The sequence below is a fragment of the Macaca thibetana genome, chromosome 5 (genome assembly GCF_024542745.1).
Source record: "Macaca thibetana thibetana isolate TM-01 chromosome 5, ASM2454274v1, whole genome shotgun sequence".
NCBI classification, from domain to species: Eukaryota; Metazoa; Chordata; class Mammalia; order Primates; family Cercopithecidae; genus Macaca; species Macaca thibetana.
The window spans coordinates 185,279,235-185,301,623 of record NC_065582.1 but is presented as its reverse complement, the minus strand read 5'-3'; the positions used below and the strand labels follow the sequence as shown (position 1 = coordinate 185,301,623).

General features: G+C 57.7%; 1 protein-coding gene across 1 annotated transcript in view; it reads left to right on the top strand.

The window, feature by feature from the left end:
- PDE6B (phosphodiesterase 6B) overlaps nucleotides 1–22,094 on the top strand; it is a 43,379-nt gene extending 21,285 nt beyond the window's left edge. The window contains exons 4-22 of the mRNA XM_050790804.1: nucleotides 3,519–3,659; nucleotides 3,747–3,821; nucleotides 5,268–5,332; nucleotides 6,620–6,686; nucleotides 6,924–6,971; nucleotides 8,767–8,916; nucleotides 9,256–9,399; nucleotides 10,061–10,126; nucleotides 11,460–11,606; nucleotides 13,186–13,293; nucleotides 13,557–13,666; nucleotides 14,162–14,249; nucleotides 14,846–14,946; nucleotides 15,188–15,295; nucleotides 15,995–16,058; nucleotides 16,392–16,466; nucleotides 17,671–17,754; nucleotides 18,966–19,119; nucleotides 21,251–22,094. Coding sequence (XP_050646761.1) covers nucleotides 3,519–3,659; nucleotides 3,747–3,821; nucleotides 5,268–5,332; nucleotides 6,620–6,686; nucleotides 6,924–6,971; nucleotides 8,767–8,916; nucleotides 9,256–9,399; nucleotides 10,061–10,126; nucleotides 11,460–11,606; nucleotides 13,186–13,293; nucleotides 13,557–13,666; nucleotides 14,162–14,249; nucleotides 14,846–14,946; nucleotides 15,188–15,295; nucleotides 15,995–16,058; nucleotides 16,392–16,466; nucleotides 17,671–17,754; nucleotides 18,966–19,119; nucleotides 21,251–21,312 — 1,857 coding nt within the window. The 3' untranslated portion in view covers nucleotides 21,313–22,094. The remainder of the gene's footprint in view (nucleotides 1–3,518; nucleotides 3,660–3,746; nucleotides 3,822–5,267; nucleotides 5,333–6,619; nucleotides 6,687–6,923; nucleotides 6,972–8,766; nucleotides 8,917–9,255; nucleotides 9,400–10,060; nucleotides 10,127–11,459; nucleotides 11,607–13,185; nucleotides 13,294–13,556; nucleotides 13,667–14,161; nucleotides 14,250–14,845; nucleotides 14,947–15,187; nucleotides 15,296–15,994; nucleotides 16,059–16,391; nucleotides 16,467–17,670; nucleotides 17,755–18,965; nucleotides 19,120–21,250) is intronic.
- The last annotated feature ends 295 nt before the right edge of the window (nucleotides 22,095–22,389 follow it).

Here is a 22,389-nt window from a genome sequence, read left to right as displayed (position 1 = left end):
GGTCACCCCAGCTCTAAACCAGGCAATAAGTGAATTGCCAACACCTAGGAAACCCCTTGTTTCCAGCCTCTCAGCCTGCAGGCGTGTGGAGACCAGCTCAAGGTTCTAACACATGACCTTGTGTCTCCATGCGAGACTTTTGATTTTGCACCAGACGTTGCCCAATCCTAGGAAAAGCTGTTTCTGGGCCTTCCCCTCCGAACGGCATTTTTAGGCATCCTGACTTGCAGGAGGCACAGGCCTGCCTCATGGCTCTTTTTGAAAATAGAAGTTTGTGATGAGCAAAGATTGGCCCCCGAGGTCCACCCAATGCCTGCACTTCGTCTGCCTCCTCCTTGAGCTGTGGAAGGAAAGCTGGTCACTGGGATTAAAGCAGCCTCCGAGCATTCACCCCTCCCTCTGTCCAGGGCCGTCACCTGGACAATCAGGAACTACCTTCTGTCCCAGGCACCCTCCGGACTGGAGGCCCCTGCCACTCCCTTTCTGAAAAGCCTCTCGGACATTCCCATCAGAGCCAGTAGAAGCCACAGGGAAGCCACGGGTTAGGCCCTGCGGAGTTCAGGTTTCTGTCTGACCTGTCAGGACAGCTGCCAGTTGGGCTTAGTGGAGCAATTCCCACGGCCCAGCCATCTGAGCTGCAGCAAAGCTGCATGAAGGGCCGGTGGGTGCAGGGCTGTGGCTCCCACCTCCCTGCCGGCCACGCGTCAGGACCCAGTGGCTCGCTGCAAGGGCAGAGGACGTGCCTCGACTCTTGCATCCTGTGAGCAAGCAGAGCCATTCAGAAGTGAGAGGCAGCCAGGAGGAGCGGGCATGGTCTGTGCACACCCGGCAGTGGCGGGAGCCTGTTGAGCTGGCCAACTTCGTGACTCAGGGCCCCGCCATGATGTGCTAGATGGAGCTGTGGGGAGAAACACCCTAGCACAGCAACCCGTCTGCTGTAGCGAAGCCCCGGGCACAGGCAACAGTGACCCACAGTTAGGGGCGGGGTGGCTGGGCCTAGATGTCTATCACCTTCCCTTTTAATATAACTTTCTAGTTTATAGGTTACATGATTTAATTGTAAAAATGGCTATGTTTAACAACTGGCTCTCAGAATTCCTGAGGATTCAACAACTAGCTCAGAATCTCACCGTGAGTGAGAGGAAGCCCTCAGCCCTGATGCCAGGACACACAGTAGATCTGGCGGTGTCGAGGCCCTGGGCCCGGCAGGGAAACGTCTCCAGAAACAAGGCTCCTGAGCCGCAGGCCCCAGGGCTATGAAGAGCCATCTCCATTCAGCAGGCCCCAGGGCTATGAAGAGCAGCCTAGCCTTGCTGTTTGCACCTGCTGTTTTCCTAAGTCCTGTTCTGGACCCACTAACTCCAGTTGGACTAAACTGACTTCTGCACAAATGCACGGGACCAAAGCCCCTGACCAGTGCAGGGACACAGAGGGCGGGACATACTCAGATAAGGGCTGGGAAGCCTGGGAGCTTCTGCTGAGGGTGGCACCAGCAGCAGTTCCACGACCGTGACTGCAGCCAGGGAGGCTCAATGACGGTGACTGCGGCCAGGGCGGCTCCGGGACCAAAACTGCGGCCAGGGCGGCTCCAGGACTGTGACTGTGGCCAGGGCAGGAGAATGCGGAGGCCACTGAGGAGGGTCCACGCCCATCGGTGAGGCAGGAGTCAGTGTAGGCTGCAGACCGGGCGGAGATTGGAAGGCAGGGGTCAGGGTCACTGGAGAAACATGGCTCAGGAAAGGCTTCAGGGAGAAAAAGGTGTCAGACACCGTGTGGAGAGAGGCTGGTGCTTGAGGGCTGCTGGGGGGCCGGGCCTCAGCAGGGAGGGAGGGAGGGGCTCTGGAAACAGCAGAGCTGGCACTGAGGACGTCACCAGGGAAGAACAGTGACGTGCATGGACATGGAGGATGCCGTTGGCCGAAAGAAGCGAGGATCTCACTCACGTGTGGGATCCAAAAACCCTGAATTCATGGAAACAGCAAGTGGAAAGGGGGTTGCAGGAGGCCAGGGCAGGAAGAGAGAAAGCAGAGACATTGGTCAAAGGGTGCAAAGTGTCCGTTAGCTGGAGCCGTGGGCTTCAAGGTCAGCCGCGCTGCATGGCGGCCACCGCTGCTATTAATCACAGTACACAGGGTGCTCGGTAAGTGCGGTTTGCTTCCGAGGATTTATTAGGTGGGAAAAGTTTTAAGTTAAAAGAACAATAAGAATGTAAAACAATACAGTAGAACAGCCATTTTCATGGCATTGCATTGCACTGGGTGCTGAGTCATCGGAGATGGTTTAAGGTGTGGGGGGCGTGTGCAACCTCTGTGCAAACTCTAGACCATTTCCTATCTGGGACTTGAGCATCCTCGGATTTTGGTATCAGAGCGGCGTCCTGGAACCAGTTTCCCTGAGGATACCGAGGGATGACTGTGTCATATACCAAATTGCTAGAAAATCGATTTGCAATGTTCTCACCACAAAAAAATAAGTTGGTGAGGTGATGGATATGTTGATTAGCTTAATTGAATCTTTCTGCAACAAATACATAGATCAGAACATCACACCAAACCCCGTAACACATAAACCCCATAAATACACACAATTATTCAACCGAATATAAACTAAAATCAGTAAAATCAATGTATTGGGAAATAAAGCTACGAACGTCTCACTGCCCTTGGCAACAGGAGAGCCTGGTCCTGTTCCCACCATGAGCTGAGTGCCAGGGGGTGGAACTTCAGAGGGCCTGGTGGGGAGAGAGCCGGGCTAGGACGCCACAGCGGAGGAGAGGGAGCTGGCACCACGCGGTAGGAGACCCAGCAGCTGCCGCGAGTGTGAGAAGGCGGGGCCTGGAGGGGCCTGGGTCTGGACCTTGACCAAGGAGGCAGAGAAAGGTGGACCCAGGAGGGCCCTGGGGTGAGTCTGAGCCTGGCGGCAGCGCTAACCCAGCAGCCAGGGGCCCGTGCGGTGGGACGTCCTGCGCAGGGTCTGGCCAGGACCTCGTGGAGTGCGTCAGCAACGCTTCACTCTCAGACACTTAGCGGAAGCCACAGGAGGCCCCACATCCAGAAACCACGGCCGGATGTTCTCAAAGCCCAGCTCGCCACAGGCGGCTTCTGCAGCAGCCGGGAGGAAGAAGGGCTGGTCGGATGTCTGCCTCTGTAGGTCCAAGCGGCGGATTCCACTTTCCACTCGTCCACTTGTGAGTGATGAGGGGATGTTTGCCTCTGAAGGTCAAAGCAGCAGATTCCACTTTCCGCTTGTCCACTCGTGAGTGATCAGGGACGTGACCGCAGCCTGGAGGCCTTACCGCCAGCCGGTTCCCAGGCCCCGCGCGTGTGGGTGCCACACGCTCAGATGAAACCTGGCCACGGAGCCGCCAATCAGGGTCTGTGCTGGGCTCCACGGCTGGGCAGGTGGTCAGATGCGGGAGCGCACCTGTGTGTCAGGCTTGAGTTGACCCCGTGCTGCTGTGGTCAGACAGGCGTGAGGGTGGGGTGGCCGCAGGCCCACAGGTGTGCCCCTCCCTGCAGGTGCTGCTGTGGTCGGCCAACAAGGTGTTTGAGGAGCTGACGGACATCGAGAGGCAGTTCCACAAGGCCTTCTACACGGTGCGGGCCTACCTCAACTGTGAGCGCTACTCTGTGGGCCTCCTGGACATGACCAAGGAGAAGGTGAGGCTTCGGCGGCTCAGGGACCCCCTGCCTGGCCCGACCCGGGTCCCACGCTGACCGCCCCACCCTCACCTCTTCTCTGCCCAGGAATTTTTTGACGTGTGGCCTGTGCTGATGGGAGAGTCCCAGCCGTACTCGGGCCCACGCACGCCGGATGGCCGGGTGAGTCTTAGGGGAGGGGCCCAGGGCCCGTCCACATGCCTCTGCTTCCCTGGCTCCAACTTCAGGGCAGGAGAAGGAGGGATAGGAGTAGGGTTTGGGGAGGTGGGAACTGGCGGGGGGGGCTCCCGGGTGCCTGTCTGTCGTCTCCACCAGGCTCCCCTACTGCTGCGCTCCAGGGATGGGGTGTCCAGGGCTGGTCCCCAAACGAGGGCCGCCAGGCTGGCTGTGAAGGCCCACGTCGGCTCTGATTGCCGGGACTCCTGCTGCCCCATCTCCCCGCGTGGGACCTCCTGTGCACGTGTAGGGTGTGTGTGTGTGTGTGTGAGAGTACGGGCCGAGCTTGTGCGTGGGATTGTGTGAGACACAGACTGGGAAGACAGATCTAAACCACGGCGTGTGATGCGTGTCCCGTGAGTATTGGTGACGGTCTGCTTGTGTGTGGACGTGGGTGTGAGTGCGTCCGCGCTCGTAGAATTCCTGTGCACGGCAGAGACATCTCGTCATGTGTGTACACATGCACAGTTACATGTGTGGGAGTGTGCATGTGTGTGCATGTGTGTGCATGTGTGTAACTGTGTGTGTGCGTGTGGGAGCCCCTGGGAGCTTGGCCAGGCTGTGTGTGTCTGCATGTAACTGTGTGTGTGTAACTGTGTGTGTGCGTGTGGAGCTTGGCCAGGCTGTGTGTGGCTGTGTGTAACTGTGTGTGTGTAACTGTGTGTGTGCGTGTGGAGCTTGGCCAGGCTGTGTGTGGCTGTGTGTAACTGTGTGTGTGTAACTGTGTGTGTGCGTGTGGAGCTTGGCCAGGCTGTGTGTGTCTGTGTGTAACTGTGTGTGTGCGTGTGGAGCTTGGCCAGGCTGTGTGTGGCTGTGTGTAACTGTGTGTGTGTAACTGTGTGTGTGCGTATGGAGCTTGGCCAGGCTGTGTGTGGCTGTGTGTAACTGTGTGTGTGCGTGTGGAGCTTGGCCAGGCTGTGTGTGGCTGTGTGTAACTGTGTGTGTGTAACTGTGTGTGTGCGTGTGGAGCTTGGCCAGGCTGTGTGTGGCTGTGTGTAACTGTGTGTGTGTAACTGTGTGTGTGCGTGTGGAGCTTGGCCAGGCTGTGTGTCTGTAACTGTGTGTGCGTGTGGAGCTTGGCCAGGCTGTGTGTGGCTGTGTGTAACTGTGTGTGTGCGTGTGGGAGCCCCTGGGAGCTTGGCCAGGCTGTGTCTGCGTGTAACTGTGTGTGTGCGTGTGGAGCTTGGCCAGGCTGTGTGTGGCTGTGTGTAACTGTGTGTTTGTAACTGTGTGTGTGTAACTGTGTGTCTGTAACTGTGTGTGCGTGTGGAGCTTGGCCAGGCTGTGTGTGGCTGTGTGTAATTTTGTGTGTGTAACTGTGTGTGTGTAACTGTGTGTGTGCGTGTGGAGCTTGGCCAGGCAACCCACCGACCGAGGTCTTTTGTTTCTCAGGAAATCGTCTTCTACAAAGTGATCGACTACATCCTCCATGGCAAGGAGGAAATCAAGGTCATTCCGTAAGTGCCGGGTTTTGCCAGAAGCATCCCCGGGGGAGGGACCACCCCTCAGACCCGGGCTCAGCCTCCAGGGCCATCCTCCCAGGGCCTCCCATGGTGTGGTCGGCAGCGCCGGCCTGGTCCGGCCCCACCTGTGGTGCTCTGTGTGCCGTGGGGCATAGTGGAGTGGGGGGTGAGACAGAAGCCAACTCACTGTTCTGGGAGATGGTGAGGAGGACGTGGGCAGCGGAGGAGCCTGAGTCACTGTGGACATCCAGAGTGGACGTCCAGGGACCAGGCAAGCTGTCCAGGTGGCCTCGTTAGCACCAATTGAGCATGAAGGCTCCAGGACCTGACCCTGTCTCCACCAGCCCAACCCAGACAGTGGAGCCTCCAGCTGGGAGGCCGAGTCTTGGCCCTGTGGGGCTGGAAGAGGAGGGAAGTCCAGTCCGGAGGTCAGGGCAGGACTCCAGCCAAGGGAGGGACAGCTGTTTGGCCCAGTGGCCCTGTGATCCCATAAGCCTATCGGGACCCTATCCCCAGACCCCAAGCAGGAACCAGGATCCAGGAGCCAGGCTTGAGCACAAGTCAGGGTCAGGATGGCAGGGCAGGCACCAACGCTGAGTCCTAGAAGACAGGCTGAAGCCACACAGCCTCCAGAGAGGGAAGGGTTCCAAGAGCGAGGGGCCCCAGCATGGCAGCGTGGGGAGGAGGGAGAAGGAAGCACAGCCGTCCTCCAACCCGCACCCTGGCCTCCTCAGCCCCCTGGAGCTCAGAGAAGAGAGTAAATGCTGAGGATGGCACACTGCGCCAGAGACCCCCAGACCCCTGCACACATGCCCAGTCCATCTGACTCCTGCACATACACGTCCAGCCCAGCCCAGTCCCTCTGACCCCTGCACACACATGTCCAGTCCGGCCTGGTGCCTCTCATCCCTGCACACACACGTCCAGCCCAGCCCGGCCCCTCTCACCCCTGCACACCTACATCTAGGCCAGCCCTGCACTTCTGACCCCTACACACACACGTGCAGCCCAGCCCGGCCCCTCTCACCCCTGCACACACACGTCCAGCCCCCTGGGCCTGGTGCCCCTCACCCCTGCACACACACGTCCATCCTGGCCCGGCCCCTTTCACCCCTGCACACACACGTCCAACCCAGGCCTGGCCCACCTGACCCCTGCACACACACGTCCAGTCCAGCCCAGCCCCTCTCACCCCAGCACACACATGTCCAGTCCATGTGACCCGTGCACGCACACGTCCAGTCCGGCCTGGCCCATCTGACCCCTGCTCTCTGCCCGCAGCACACCCCCAGCCGATCACTGGGCCCTGGCCAGCGGCCTTCCAAGCTACGTGGCGGAAAGCGGCTTTGTGAGTCCCGTGCTGTCTGGAGCCCCCACAGCCTTACCCTCGCTGGGTGCAGCGATGTGTGCTTGTCCTTGTCTCTGCCACGTCCCAGGCTCCTGGCCGGCCTCCGTGTGCCTCAGCGAGCCCCCAGCTGCTCTGCTTTGCCTACTTAGAAGCTCACCTCAGGGCCACATAGGCCATTTTAGATCATGATAGACCCTCAGCTGCTTTGGATGAAATCGTTTTTTGATCTTTTTTCAGATTTGTAACATCATGAATGCTTCCGCTGATGAAATGTTCACATTTCAGGTATCTGTCCGTGCCTTGGTAGAAATTATACTTGCTTACAAAAGAAGAGGTTTTGATTCAGCAATGATGAAGTGAATTAGTTTTTGCCACTTAAGAAACAACCTCAGCTGGTGTGGTGGCTCACGCCTGTTATCCCAGCACTTTGGGAGGCCGCAGCAGGTGGATCACCTGAGGTTAGGGGTTCAAGACCAACCTGGCCAACATGGTGAAACACTGTCTCTACTAAAAATACAAAAAATAATTAGAGGCTGGGCACGGTGGCTCACACCTGTGATCCCAGCACTTCTGGAGGCTGAGGCAGGCGGATCACGAGGTCAGGAGATCGAGACCATCCTGGCTAACACGGTGAAACCCCGTCTCTACTAAAAATACAAAAAAAAAAAATTAGCCAGGCGTGGTGGTGGGCGCCTGTGGTCCCAGCTACACGGGAGGCTGAGGCAGGAGAATGGCGTGAACCCAGGAGGCAGAGCTTGCAGTGAGCTGAGATCCGGCCACTGCACTCCAGCCTGGGTGACACAGTGAGACCCCGTCTCAAAAAAAAAAAAAAAGGCCAGGCGCGGTGGCTCACGCCTGTAATCCCAGCACTTTGGGAGGCCAAGGCGGGTGGATCAAAGGGTCAGGAGATCGAGACCACGGTGAAACCCCCTCTCTACTAAAAATACAAAAAATTAGCCGGGCGAGGTGGCAGGCGCCTGTAGTCCCAGCTACTCAGGAGGCTAATGCAGGAGAATGGCGGGAACCCAGGAGGCGGAGCTTGCAGTGAGCCAAGATCGCGCCACTGCACTCCAGCCTGGGCGACAGAGCGAGACTCCGTCTCAAAAAAAAAAAAAAAAAAGAATTAGAATTAGCTGGGTGTGATCTCAGCTACTCAGGAGACTGAGGCAGGAGGATTGCTTGAATCCGGGAGGTGGAAGTGGTAGTGAGCTGAGATCACGTCACTGCACTTCAGCCTGGGTGACAGAGCAAGATTCCGTCTCAAAAAAACAAAAAAGAAACAAGTTCGAAGTCCCAGCAGCTGGCCAGAAGCCTGTATTTCATGCTCACTGGTCTGGAGGTCGGCTGAGGCTCAGTGGGGCTAAGCTGATCTTAGCTGGACTCGCTGGGTTCGCTGGGCCAGACAGGGCTCGGCTGGACAAGGGTTTGAGTCTGCTCCACGCACGTCCCTCTGGGGCTGCATGGCCAGGGCAGGCTCACTCCTGGGGAAGGTGGAGGGCCAACCGGGCTGGTCCAAACACACTTTGTCCCTGGGGGCCTCCTCTGGGAACCAGCCCACCGTCCATATTTCACTGGCCGGGCCCAGGACCCGTGGGATGGGAGACAGGAGCAACCATATCATTCCCAGGGTCCAGGGCAAATAAAAACATGGGGCCCCTTGATTAGCAATTAATTATGAAGAACTTTAAGAGGGTGACAGCAGAGCACTCAGCCACACACGGGACGGAGAGCGGCTCCTCGGGACCCCAGCCCCACACGCACCTGTGAGGCCGTGACCGCAGCCCCCACACACGCCCGTGAGGCCGTGACCGCAGCCCCCACACACACATCTGTGAAACCACCCCTGGTGGGAAAACGGCCTCTACCTCCTCCAGTGGGAAAATATCATGACACAAAAACCATGGACATAAACTCCAAATGCAAAGAGGGAGAGCGGGAGAGAGGGAATGCAGAGAGCAGAGACAGGAATGAGTCCAGTTGTCACGGCTCTAGGGGAGAAGACGTGAGGTCACTCTCCCCGGCCACACTGGGTCAGGGCCAGCCTCAGGGCAGAGCTCAGCTCTGGACACCGCTCCCGCAGGAAGGGGCCCTGGATGACTCCGGGTGGCTCATCAAGAATGTGCTGTCCATGCCCATTGTCAACAAGAAGGAGGAGATCGTGGGGGTCGCCACGTTTTACAACAGGAAAGACGGGAAGCCCTTTGATGAACAGGACGAGGTTCTCATGGAGGTAAGCACCTGGGCAGACGTGGTTCCGCCGGGGATGCCCTGCGAGGGGTGGGGCCTGTGCAGTGTGGGGGCCTCCCTACCACGCATTCAGCCGTGCGTGCGTGCTCATGTGCGTGTTATGTACGTGTGGTGCAGCGTGCGGCCAGGGAGAGGATGACAAAGGGCCCCCCCCCGGGCAGGGGACTCTGTAGAGCACCCGGGAGACCCCGCACGGAAGCACTGCAACACCACGGTGGCAGCCCCAGGACCTGCCTGCCAAGCCACGGGCCCGGGCACACGGGCACACGGGAGGGGGCGCGCCAGGAGCACTGAGCGCCGGTGACACTGCCACCCCCTCCAGTCCCTGACACAGTTCCTGGGCTGGTCAGTGATGAACACCGACACCCACGACAAGATGAACAAGCTGGAGAACCGCAAGGACATCGCACAGGACATGGTCCTTTACCACGTGAAGTGTGACAGGGACGAGATCCAGCTCATCCTGGTGCGGCGGGGGCAGGTCGTCCAGGGGTCACCCAGGGGTCATGGCTGTGCGGCAGGGGCACGTCACCCAGGGGTCATAGCTGTGCGGTGGGAACAGATCGCCAGGGGTCACAGATGTGCGGCAGAGGCAGGTCGCCCAGGGGTCATGGCTCCCTCTGTGCAGTGGGGGGCCAGGTCACTCAGGGGTCACAGTGGGGGCAGGTCGCCCAGGGGTCACAGGTGTGCAGTGGGGCCAGGCTACCCAGGGGTCACAGCTCTCTCTGTGTGGCGGGGGCACGGCCCTGGAGCCAGAGCCGAGTACAGCCCTGGCATGCCCCCTGAGATCTCTCTGTCTGCATAGCTCCGGTACCCCTTCCCTGTGCTCAATCTCCCCAGCCAGTGTGGCCTTGTGTGGCCAGAGCCCTCCTGGTCATCATGAGAGAGTCCCATCATTATACCTGAGGACTGTAAAGCAGTGCCCAAGAGACAGGGCAGGTGGGAAAGTGAGCAGGCCGTGCACACGGTCGTTTGTCTCCAGATCAGAGGCTGCCACGGCCTTCCCAAGGAGAAAGCATGAGCTCTTGGCAGCACCTTCCTCCAGCTCACACGGGGTGGACGCACTGCTGTCACCTTGTCCCACACGCGAGGCTCCTTCTTGTGACACATCTGTGTCTCTGTGCTAGCCAACCAGAGCCCGCCTGGGGAAGGAGCCTGCTGACTGCGATGAGGACGAGCTGGGCGAAATCCTGGTAAGAACCTCACTCCCGTCCCTCCCGTGGAGGCCGGCCACGTGTGAGGCTGGGAGGAAGCATTCTCCATTCTCCGGGACCCGAGGGTGCTTTGCACACACAGTGACATCGGGGATGTTGGTGCTCTGTGTGTGTGTGTACTTGTGTATCTAAGCACCTCAGTGTACGTGTGTCTGCCTAAGCTTTCAGTCTCAGCCAGTGTGTCTCTGAGTGTTTGCATGACCAGAATGTGGGTTTGATGTCTGTACTTCTGAGTGTATCTTCGTGTCTTCCTGTCTCCTCTGTGCTTTGCCAGATGTTTAGTCTTCACCAGATGTTTAGTGGGCCTGACTTGGACTAAGTGTCCGTCTACGTCATTTCTGCTGTCGAGTGCCTAGGTGCCTGCAACACCCAGTGTGTGTGCATCTGCATGTGTGCACACACAGGGGTGTCTGTGTGTGTGTGCACAGATGTGTACACATGTGCACATGTGTGGGTGTGCACATGTGGATGTCTATGTGCATGTGTGTGCACATGTGGGTGTGCATGTGTGTGCATGCATATGAGTATGCACGTGTACATATGTGGGGGTGTGTGCACGTGTGTGTGCGCACACATGGGTGTTTGTGTGTGCTCATGTGTGCACAGGTGGGTGTGTATTGTGTGCGCATGTGTGTGCATATGGGTATATAGAGACACATGCTTGTGTGTGTCTCCCAGAGACCATTGCTGGATCAGTGTGGGGATTACATGGTGTCCCCATCATCCTGTGTCTGCCTGTGCAATTCACCCAGAATCTCCCGGGGCCGTGTGCCTTGTGAGGAGGCCTTGGGCCGAGCATGGGAATGTGCTAGTGAGTCCACTGTTGTGTGTGTTACCTCATGGCTGTGTGTGAGCCTACATGTGTGAGTCTGCACGTGTGTGCCTGCGTGTCTGTGGGTGTGCCTGGGTGCTCATGTGTGCGCCTGTGTGTCCACACTGGTGCCTTTGTATTCACGGGAGTGGCCGTGTGTCCAGGTGTGCCTGTGTCACGTGTGTGTCTGTATCCGTGTGTGTGTGTGTTTCTTTTCATGTGCACACCTTTGTGTTTTCTTATTTCAACAACATCACCCTGTCCACCCAGCTGGGCAAGTTCTTCACTCTTGGGCCACAGGGTAGAAGAGGGGAGAGTGAGGCTGAGTCACGGGGGCGTGTGAGCAGCCTGGGATACAGGCTGGAGCGCCGGAATGACACGTCTCCTCATAGATGCCTGGGGTGTCTGAGGCTTGACAGGGGATCCTGAGAGAAGAAAGGATGAGAAGTAAGTGGGGGCTGTGGCAAGCCAACTTCCCTCAGCCCACAATCCCTCCCACAGAAGGAGGAGCTGCCAGGGCCCACCACATTTGACATCTACGAATTCCACTTCTCTGACCTGGAGTGCACTGAACTGGACCTGGTCAAATGTGGCATCCAGATGTACTACGAGCTGGGCGTGGTCCGAAAATTCCAGATCCCCCAGGAGGTGGGAGACACCGCAGGGCGCATAGTCAGGTCCCTGAGGGCGCCCAGGATGTGGGGATGGGGATGTGGTCACGGCCTCAGTTTCCCCAGGAGATAATGGGGACGGAATTGGGGGTTCCAGATCCCACAGGAAGTTTAGAAGGCAGACATGTTCATCACAGAACAGGTAAAATGCATACGGGAAGTAAGCATAAAACAAATAATTGGATGGCTGGATTGATGGGTGGCTGGGTGGGTGGAAAGCAGGAAGGAAGGAAGGAAGGAAGGAAGGAAGGAAAGAAGGAAGGAAGGAAAGAAGGCAGGCAAACAGGTAAGCAGAAAGAAACAAAGAATAAATGAATGGATGGGCGGGTGGGCCAGTGGCAGTTGGATGGTCGGATAAATGGATGGATGGGCGGGTGGGCCAGTGGCGGTTGGATGGTCGGATAAATGGGTGGATGGGCGGGTGGGCCAATGGTAGTTGGATGGCTGGATAAATGGGTGGATGGGTGGGTGGGCCAGTGGTAGTTGGATGGTTGGATAAGTGAATGGATGGATGGATGGATGGATGGATGGATGGATGGATGGATGGAAGGAGAAGTGGGTGGATGAGTGATAGATGAGTAGGTGGGTCAATTCATGAATTAATAGATGGGTCGATGAATGGGTGAATGGATGGGTGGACAGCAGATGGATGGTGAATGGATAGATTTAAAGTTTTATTATTAGGAGTTCCAAGGGATTTGATCATTAGGCACATCATCCGGCAATCATAGGGGATCTGGTGTGGGGTGCTGAGGAAATGGAGGCATCCCGTCACCTAAACAGAGAGCACAAAGCGGCCATCCAGGTTTGGCTGCAGCGGCGCTCCTCGGAGACCCCATGGCTTTCCCAGCCCTCGTCCACAGCTCTGTGCCCTCCCTGGGTTCTCCTGCTCTGCCCTGCTTCCAACGTTGCATCTCAGGGGGCTTCCCACAGCCCAAGGAAGAGAATCCTCTTTTCTCATGCCCCTCTGAGAACAGGTGCAGCAGGCCGGCATTTTCAAAATAAATTTTACTAAATACTAAGGGAAAACACTCAAGAAAAGATGTATAGAAATATTTGCAGAATGAAAAATATTTCCAAATAATTTTCTGACCCTAAAAATCACAGTGGCTGCAGGAAAAGCTCCCAGTGACCAGCATTCTCTTGCCCTGCAGACGTCGGCTCTACCATCCCAGCCTGCAGCCCACACATTCTGCTCATTCAAATGTCCATGCCTAAAACTGACATCTTAAAATATGCTGTGTCCCCAGGGGTCCTCCTCCCAGCTTGAGGCCAGGCAGTCGGATGGAGGCCGGGCAGCCCCTGAAGGCTGGGGCTGTTCTCAGCTCCTGCCCTGCCTGGCTCCACCCCATAGGTGCCAATGTGGCAGCCCCTACCCAGGAAGGCCAGCGGAGGCCAGGGGGAAACGCAGGGTTGGGGAAGGTCGGGGAGTCCAGGAGACAGGGTGTGGGGTTGACGGCACGGAGCAGAGCTTCCACTATGAAGTCAACCACATGTGCCACTCTAGCGACTTACACACTGGCCGCCGGAGCCCTGTGTCCTCTCGGCTCCCCTAGGTCCTGGTGCGGTTCCTGTTCTCCATCAGCAAAGGGTACCGGAGAATCACCTACCACAACTGGCGTCACGGCTTCAACGTGGCCCAGACGATGTTCACGCTGCTTATGGTGCGTGGCTGCCAGAATGACCAGGGTTGTGCAGGCCCTCCTAGTACCAAGGGCAGCGCTCATGCACCCGGAGGGGATGAGATGGGGGTCCTCCCAGGGCAGAGGGATGGAGGAGGGCAATGCCCTCTGACACCGCACACCCCGCCCCCAAGTCTGCAGTGGTTGGAGGGCACCCGGGCCGACTCCTCTGCCATCCCAGCCCCTCACCACTCCCCACCCTGCTGGAGCCAGGACCGGTGAGCAAGGCGGCCCTGTCTCTACAGACCGGCAAACTGAAGAGCTACTACACAGACCTGGAGGCCTTCGCCATGGTGACAGCCGGCCTGTGCCACGACATCGACCACCGCGGCACCAACAACCTGTACCAGATGAAGTAGGCACCGCAGGCAGGCGTGTGAACTAGCCCTCCATCAACTCCACGCCCTTGGCATGAATCAGGCTCCGCATAGCAGACTATGTAGAAAGTGGAGTCCACAGCCGGGGCAGTGGTCCACACCTGTACTCCAGCACTGTGGGAGGCCAAGGCGAGCAGACTGCTTGAGCCCAGGAGTTCGAGACCAGCCTGGGCAATATGGCAAGATCTCTCCTCTACAAAAACTTAAAAAAAAAAAAAAATAGCTGTGTATGGTGGCGCACGCCTGTGGTCCCACCTACTTAGGAGGCTGAGGTGGGAGGATCACTTGAGCCCAGGAGGTCAAAGCTGTGTTGAGCCATGACTGCACCACTGCACTCCAGCCTGGGTGACAGAGCCAGACTCTGTCTCAAAAAAAAGAAAGAAAGAAAGTGGGGCTCATCTGGAGGGGCTGCAGAGCAGAGGGTGGGCTGAGGGCAGGTCCCATCAGCCTCACCCCCACCACCTGTGTGACAGGTCCCAGAATCCCTTGGCTAAACTCCACGGCTCCTCGATTTTGGAGCGGCACCACCTGGAGTTTGGGAAGTTCCTGCTCTCCGAGGAGGTTGGTATCCTCGTTTTCGGTTTCTGCTGTGGGCGCTGGGGATGCAGCGTCCGCAGGAGCAGGACCGCAGAGCCTTATCCTGCGGAGCAGGGTTCTGATGTGGAGGGTGAGCACTGGGTGGGTGAGCACTGGGTGAGGGCGGCAGAGAAGGCCCAGGGCCGAGGCTGGGGGCAGGTGCATCGGAGGCTCTGGGAAGACGCTTGTGGGGCTTGAGCCACATCTGGAAAGGACCCCTCGTGGGGTGGGGTGGAAGCCGAGGGGGAAGCGGCCTGGGACCCACCAGCGGGGGAATGAGGGGCAGCCAAGCCCTGAGTGGCCCCCAAGGACCTGGACCCTCAGCGGCCCCCTCCCTGCCCTCCCCGGTGGTGACCTCTGAGGCCATCTGCGTCCCAAGCCGACGACCCCGGGCGGGAGCCGCTGGCGGAGGTCTGGGCACCCTGAGGAGGGCCCTGAGCAGCAGGAGGATTTAGGGGTCCCGCCCACCGAGGGCCGGAGGGCGTGAGAGGCACAGGCAGTTGGGGCGGAGGGGGCGGGGTCCCCGGGCACCCCAAGAGGTGACCGCAGGGCGCCTGACGCGCTGGGCACGACCTCTGCAGACCCTGAACATCTACCAGAACCTGAACCGGCGGCAGCACGAGCACGTGATCCACCTGATGGACATCGCCATCATCGCCACGGACCTGGCCCTGTACTTCAAGTGCGCGCCTTCCCGGGAGGGGCGCCTCGCGGGGCGGGCGGGAAGCCTGGGACCCCCAGCAGACACGGGGGCGCAGCGGCCGTTTAGCCCGGGGGACGCAGCCCCGGATTCTGTCCCTGCCGGCTGGTCCCGCACACCCCGATGGGGCCTCGCTCCGGCTGCGCTCCTCCCTGCAGACGGGCGCTTGGGGCGGGGTCTCCACACTTGCTCCCACCTGCACCTCCCTTGTTCCTGGGTTCAGGAAGAGAGCGATGTTTCAGAAGATCGTAGATGAGTCCAAGAACTACGAGGACAAGAAGAGCTGGGTGGAGTACCTGTCCCTGGAGACCACCCGGAAGGAGATCGTCATGTGAGCGCGGGCGGAGGGGGCACGAGGGCTGTCCTTCCCCCGCAGGGACCGGACCCACTCATCAGCTGGTTAACCCTGCAGCCCTCCCCAGACGCTCTGGAGCAGGAAGAGCCGGTTGGGGCAGCTCCTAGAGGCCTGTGAAACAAATGCACCGTCCTTATTTCCCCCCAGCGCTCAGGGAGAGGGTGCAGAGGTGGGGAGCGCACAGGTACTGCCTTGGTCTGTAGCCCTTGGCAATAACTTACTTCATTTTGACTTTCCACTTTTTCACCTGTAAAATGGTGATTCACAGCCAGCGCCTTCCCAGGCTGGTCATCCCAGCACTTTGGGAGGCCAAGGTGAGTGGATCACCTGAGGTCAGGAGTTCGAGACCAGCCTGGCCAACATGGTGAAATCCCGTCTCTACTAAAAATATGAAAATTAGTCGGGCGTGGAGGCGGGCGCCTGTAATCCCAGCTACTCGGGAGGCTGAGGCACGAGATTCGGGAGGTGGAAGTTGCAGTGAGCTGAGATCGCACCATTGCACTCCAGCCTAAGTGACAGAGCAAGACTCCATCTCAAAAAAGAAAACACATATAGACCACCTGCCCTGAGCAGATGCCCATCAGCACTCATGCCCATCAGCACACATGCCCATCAGCACTCATGCCCATCAGCATGCATGCCCATCAGCACTCATGCTGGCTTGTGTGTCTGTAGGGCCATGATGATGACAGCCTGTGATCTCTCTGCCATCACCAAGCCCTGGGAAGTCCAGAGCAAGGTTAGGACACAGGGCCCTCCAGACCCAGAGTCCGCACCTCTCAGCACAGGGGACTGCTGGCGGGGGAGGTGGGGGGCAATGGGAGCCTCGCAGACGAAAGACCATTGTTTGCAAGGAGCGCTGAGGGCTGCCTCCTCCTCCGCCTCTGGGCCAGGCCAGGGTGGCAAGGGTGGGGGTGCTGCAGTGTGCCCAACCAGAGCCCTGTTTGGTGAGGACCCTGGGGGTCTGGGGAGGAGAAGATCAAGGCTCGAGGCTCAGAGCCTCACGGGGCGGAACCAGGCCCCTCCGCATGGGCTCAGAGCTCCACAGACAGCTGCTTTCCTGTGCCTCCAGGTCGCACTCCTTGTGGCTGCTGAGTTCTGGGAGCAAGGTGACTTGGAAAGGACAGTCTTGGATCAGCAGCCCATTGTGAGTGCTGCTTCTGGAACCTTCCACTCCTGAAATGGGCGTTAGAGACCCCTCTTGGTCCTCGGGAGCCTCAGGTCCTGGCTAGGGGTCAGGCAGGGGGTTCTGAGGTCCTGGGGCTTTATCTCAGTTTGTGGGGTCACGTGACATGCGTATGGGTGGCTCGGATCTGGGTGCAGCTGTGGCTTGAGCGATGCTTATGCAGAGGTGACATCGTTGGCACTGAAGGAACGAGGGCCACTGGCTCATCACCAAGAGCCTCTGGGTCCAGACAGCTCTGCAGGTGAACCCCAGCGGGGCCGCGAGCCATGCCCCAGGAAAGCCCTGGGGAGGGTGCTGGGGCAGAGAACGCATGGGGAGTGTCCCGGGCCCACGCTGTGGTATGATGGACAATGCCAGGGTCCTCAGGTTAGCAGCAGGGTCTGGATACCTGCTGGCAGCAGGAGAGGCGCCAGCAAATGGGAGAGGTAGGATAGGCGCCGGGGAACAGCAGAGGCAGGGCTGCCCCAGCCCCACGTGGACCAGGTGGGAGCTGTGCTTTCTCACACACCTGCTCCAGTGGGTGGTGACGGGCTGTCTGGAGCCTGCAGTGGAGAGGGCTTAGGCCAGATGCAGCCTCGGCAGGAAAGGGGGCCTTGGTTGGTCAGCAAAGCCCCACAGGGGAAGGACAGGCAGCAGGTTCATCCCCTGGACCCGGCCTCTAGAGTCCTGTGTGGTTCACCCTCCATGGGGAGGCTGTGAGGGGACTGACAGATAGCTCAGGGCACTCAGGGTCTGACACTAGAAACAGCTCCAGAGCACGTCTGTCTGCCCCAGGCGAGTGCATGGCAAGGTCCTGGTCAGCCAAGTGTCTGGGCAGTGCAGCTTGTCCAGGCTCGGCACTGTGTACAGTGCCATCCCCCTCCCTGCCTCTCCCCATTTGCAAGAAGGGTCCCCAGAGCCAAGAGGGAGCGGCCCTCAGGGGACCATGGGCTGGAGCCAACAGCAGCTGTGGGAAGGAGCTGCCCACAGTCCCTAGGAGCTGTGGAGCAGCTGGCCAAGGGGGAGGGTGTCAGCTTCCCTTCCCGAGAGGCAGTTTCTGTCGGGCAGGCTCCGTCCCAGGCTGTGTCTCCATAAGCACATCTGTGTCGCAGGGTCAGGGGGCTGGGCGGGGTCCAAGGAGCTACCTCCCTGTCACTGTTCTCCCGCCCTCTGCTCCTCCCACCAGCCTATGATGGACCGAAACAAGGCGGCCGAGCTCCCCAAGCTCCAAGTGGGCTTCATCGACTTCGTGTGCACATTCGTGTACAAGGTTCGTGGTTCACGGGTGTTCCGAGGTGACTGGGGCAGTGTGGCTGGGAGCAGGCAAGGGGGCGTGGGCTGGAGTCGCGTGGACTCACACAGGGGCCTGGCGGGCGTCCTCACTGGAGCAGGGATGCCGGTGCTGGCTTCATGCCGCTCTCGAGGAGGAACATCAGTGTCCGTACCCCCACAAGTGCCCCAGCCCGTCCTCACCCTGCTGCGCCCCTGGAAGCTCTGAGCCCTTTCCCAGCCCAGAATGTCCTCCGATGGCCTCCAGGCCCACCCCAGAAGTCCCTCCTCAGTGGCCCCCGCCGCAGCCAGCACACTCTGTTTTGGGGGCCCTGGCTGCAGCCCTGTGGGTTCATTCGTCCCATGTCTGTGAACCCTCGAGGCGGGGCTGGGTCGGCCTGTCTGCTGGTGTGCCTGCCCGCAGTGGCGTTTGGAAAAGCAGGAGGAGCCACATCCCTGCTAATCTGCCACAGTCCGATGCCAGCTGAGTCTCCAAAGATGCAAGGCGGGCACTGAGGGGGAGACTCGCTGGGGCAGGGGTCTGACCGTGGGGCCCCGGTGTGATGCCCACAAGAGCCACCTGCCTCCGGCTGCTCTCCCTGGGGATGGAATCCACGCCCCAAGGAGGATGCCATGGGTTCCACATGAAGTTGTCCTGGAGCGGGACGTGCCCACTCCCCGCCCTGGGTCATCAGTGCTAGGGAGAAGGTGGGACAAGGGAGGATATTTGGGCCTGAAGTGGCCGCAGGTCACGACCCCACTGCAGGTGCCCCCCACTGCCTTCCCCACCCCGCCACACTCCATGTGTGATGTGCGCGAGTACACACGTGTGGTGTGTTGCATGATGTGTGCCGTATGTCAGGGGGAGGGACGGGAGAAGGCACTGCAGGGCCTGCTGTCCACCTGCGCCCACCACTCCTCTGGCCAGCACCCTGCCCCCACCCTCTGAGCTGTTCTGCTCATTCTTGGGTTCCTCTCCCTGCAACACTGCGGCTTAAGCATTCACACCCTAAAGCTCCCGGCTTTAATGTCACCAACACCAGCCCCAAGGTTTCTCCCTTCGTAGGGCTCTGCTGGGAAGGTGACCCCTCCGTGGCGCTCCCTCCTCCTGCCAGGCAGTTCCCCTACGAGGGGGAGGGGCTGGGGAAGGGCTCTCTTACTTTCGGAGAGCAGGCAGGACAGGACTCGTGGTGACTTCTCGACCCCCCTCAGGAGTTCTCCCGTTTCCACGAAGAGATCCTGCCCATGTTCGACCGACTGCAGAACAATAGGAAGGAGTGGAAGGCACTGGCTGATGAGTACGAGGCCAAAGTGAAGGCTCTGGAGGAGGAGAAGAAGGAGGAGGAGAGGGTGGCCCTCAAGAAAGGTCTGGCTCTGTGTGGCCTGCGGGGCAGGGACTCGGTGACTCTCCCAAGACGAAGTGAAAAGACAGGGCGCAGAGCAGAGTTAAAATGGAGAAAAGCAGAGCCACTTTCAAGCAGCCCCGAGGTGGACAGGGCCATGGTGCAGGGAGCGGGGCTACGGCAGGGGAGAGCAGCAGCTGACTCCATCTTGGTAGCAAACCCGAACTGAAAAGTTTCCTGTTCCTAGCCGATGAACCCCATTTTTCACTAAAGAAGTAACTACATGTTACATTCTTTATAAAACACATATAACAAGTTGTAACAAGTCAGCACACCCCCAAGTTCAAATCCCAAAGGCATCGTGGTCTTGCCATTTGCCCGCAATTGGCTACCTTAGCTCTGAGGTTTGGCATGCTATTCCCACTACCCCATGCTGCTCCCACTACCCCGTGCTGCTCCCACTATCCCGCGCTATTCCCGCTACCCCATGCTAGTCCCACTATTCCATGCTGCTCCCACTACCCAAAGATATTCCAGCTACCCCATGCTATTCCCACTACCCCATGCTGCTCCCACTATCCCATGCTATTCCAGCTACCCTATGGTATTCCCACTATGCCATGCTATTTATCCCACTACCCCATGCTATTTCCCTACCCATGCTATTCCCGATGTCCCATGCTATTCCCCTATGCCATGCCAGTTCCCTACCCCATGTTATTCCCAGTATCCCATGCTATTCTTCACTATACCATGCTATTCCCATTATCTCATGCTATTCCCACTATCCCATGCTATTCCCCTATGCCATGCTATTTCCCTACTCCATGCTATTCTCACTGTCCCATGCCATTCTTCACCACACCATGCTATTCCCATTATCTCATGCTATTCCCACTACCCCATGCTATTCCCCTATCCCATGCTATTCTCACTACCCCATGCTATTCTCACTACCCCATGCTATTCTCACTGTCTCATGCTATTCCCACTACCCCATGCTATTCCCCTATGCCATGCTGTTTCCCTACCCCATGCTATTCTCACTATCCCATGCTATTCCCACTATGCCATGCTATTCCCACTATGCCATGCTATTCCCACTATCCCATGCTATTCCCCTATGCCATGCTGTTTCCCTACCCCATGCTATTCTCACTGTCCCATGCTATTCTTCACCACACCATGCTATTCCCACTACCCCATGCTATTCCCCACCCCATGCTATTCCCACTATGCTGCACTATTTATTCCCCTACCCCATGCTATTCCCACTATGCCATGCTATTCCCACTACCCCATGCTATTCCCACTACCCCATGCTATTCCCCTATGCCATGCTATTCCCACTACTCCATGCTAGTCCCCTATGCCATACTATTTCCTTACCCCATGCTATTCCCACTATCCCATGCTATTCCCCTATGCCATGCTATTTATTCCCCTATCCCCATTATGCCATGCTATTCCCACTACCCCATGCTATTCCCACTATGCCACGCTATTTATTCTCACTGCCCCATGCTATTCCCCTACCCCATGCTATTCCCACTACCCCATGCTATTCCCCTATGCCATGCTGTTCCCACTACTCCATGCTAGTCCCCTATGCCATACTATTTCCCTACCCCATGCTATTCCCACTATCCCATGCTATTCCCCTATGCCATGCTATTTATTCCCCTATCCCCATTATGCCATGCTATTCCCACTACCCCATGCTATTCCCACTATGCCACGCTATTTATTCTCGCTGCCCCATGCTATTCCCCTACCCCATGCTATTCCCACTATCCCATGCTATTCCCACTATCCCATGCTATTCCCCTATTTCATGCCATTTCACTACCCCACACTATTCCCATTATCCCATGCTATTCCCCTACCCCATGCTATTCCCGCTATCGCATGCTACATAAACAAGGAGACTTCAGGGCTGTGGAAGGCCATGACGAGCATAATCAGGGCACAGTGTCAACAGGGGCTAAAGCACTAAGAAAGGCTCAGCCTGGCTAATCAGCTTGAACTGGTCACAGGCCCAGGCACTGTCGTTCCTCCTGCAGGGGTTGGTAGAGGTCACACCAAGCAGGAGGGAACGAACAGGGCTGGTGTGCACAGGTGGTCCCACTCACCATCTTCCGTCTTCCCTTGCAGTAGGCACAGAAATCTGCAATGGCGGCCCAGCACCCAAGTCTTCAACCTGCTGTATCCTGTGAGCACCAGCCTGTGGGGACCCGATGGCTCCCTCAGTCTTCACCCACTAGGATGTGGGTTCTGCCTGTGGCCATTTGCTACCAGAGGTTAGGAAGTCCAAGAAAATGACTGAAGATCATTTTGGATATTTTAATTTTTTTTTTTTTTTTGAGATGGAGTCTTGCTCTGTCACCCAGGCTGGATGGAGTGCCCTGGCACAATCTCAGCTCACTGCAACCTCCAACTCCCAGGTTCAAGCGATTCTCGTGCCTCAGCCTCCTGAGTAGTTCGGACTACAGGCGCCGCCACCACACGCAACTAATTTTTGTATTTTCAGTACAGATGGGGTTTCACCATATTGGGCAGGCTGGTCTCAAACTCCTGACCTCAGATGATCACCCCGCCTCAGCTTCCTGAAGTGCTGGGATTACAGGCATGAGCCACCATGCGTGTTTTTATAAACTGAAGCCAACTGTGAATAAATTGTAGCTTACATTACTCATCGTTTTTGGATAGTTACCACTGGGAGGTCTTTGAAAAGGGTCCATGCATGAACTCTGAAATCACTGAGAACATTTGCAGCCACACATGTACATATGTGTATACAGGTAGACAGATGGACACAGGCCGTTTCTCATCTGGTTTAGAAAAACACACATGCTCAGAAATTCAGAATAAAATAAACAGAAAACCACTTGCCCATTATTTGTGGTAAAATGATAGCAGAAGCCACACTACATTTGACCCATCAGAAAAATTCTGCCAGAAAGGTCAAGGCCACAGGTAGAGCGGCCATCCAACTTCAGTGGTCTGAGCAGAAATGATCTGTAATGAACACCACGCAGTGGCTCTGATGGCTCCAGATGGCACCAGGAGGGGAGGGCGGGGCTGGATGCCGATGTCTGTGCGCCCCCATGACTAAATATTGGTGAGCCTGGAGTAAAGGACAGAGGCAAAGAAATGGACTTCCCAGTTGAAATGGGAATTATGTTAAATTCGGGATGTTCAACTCATGATGGGAGCTCCAAAGCATTTGCTCCCGACAATGACACTTAACTAGATGGGGTCATTGGGGTGGGTGTAGGAGAGCAGCAGACGTG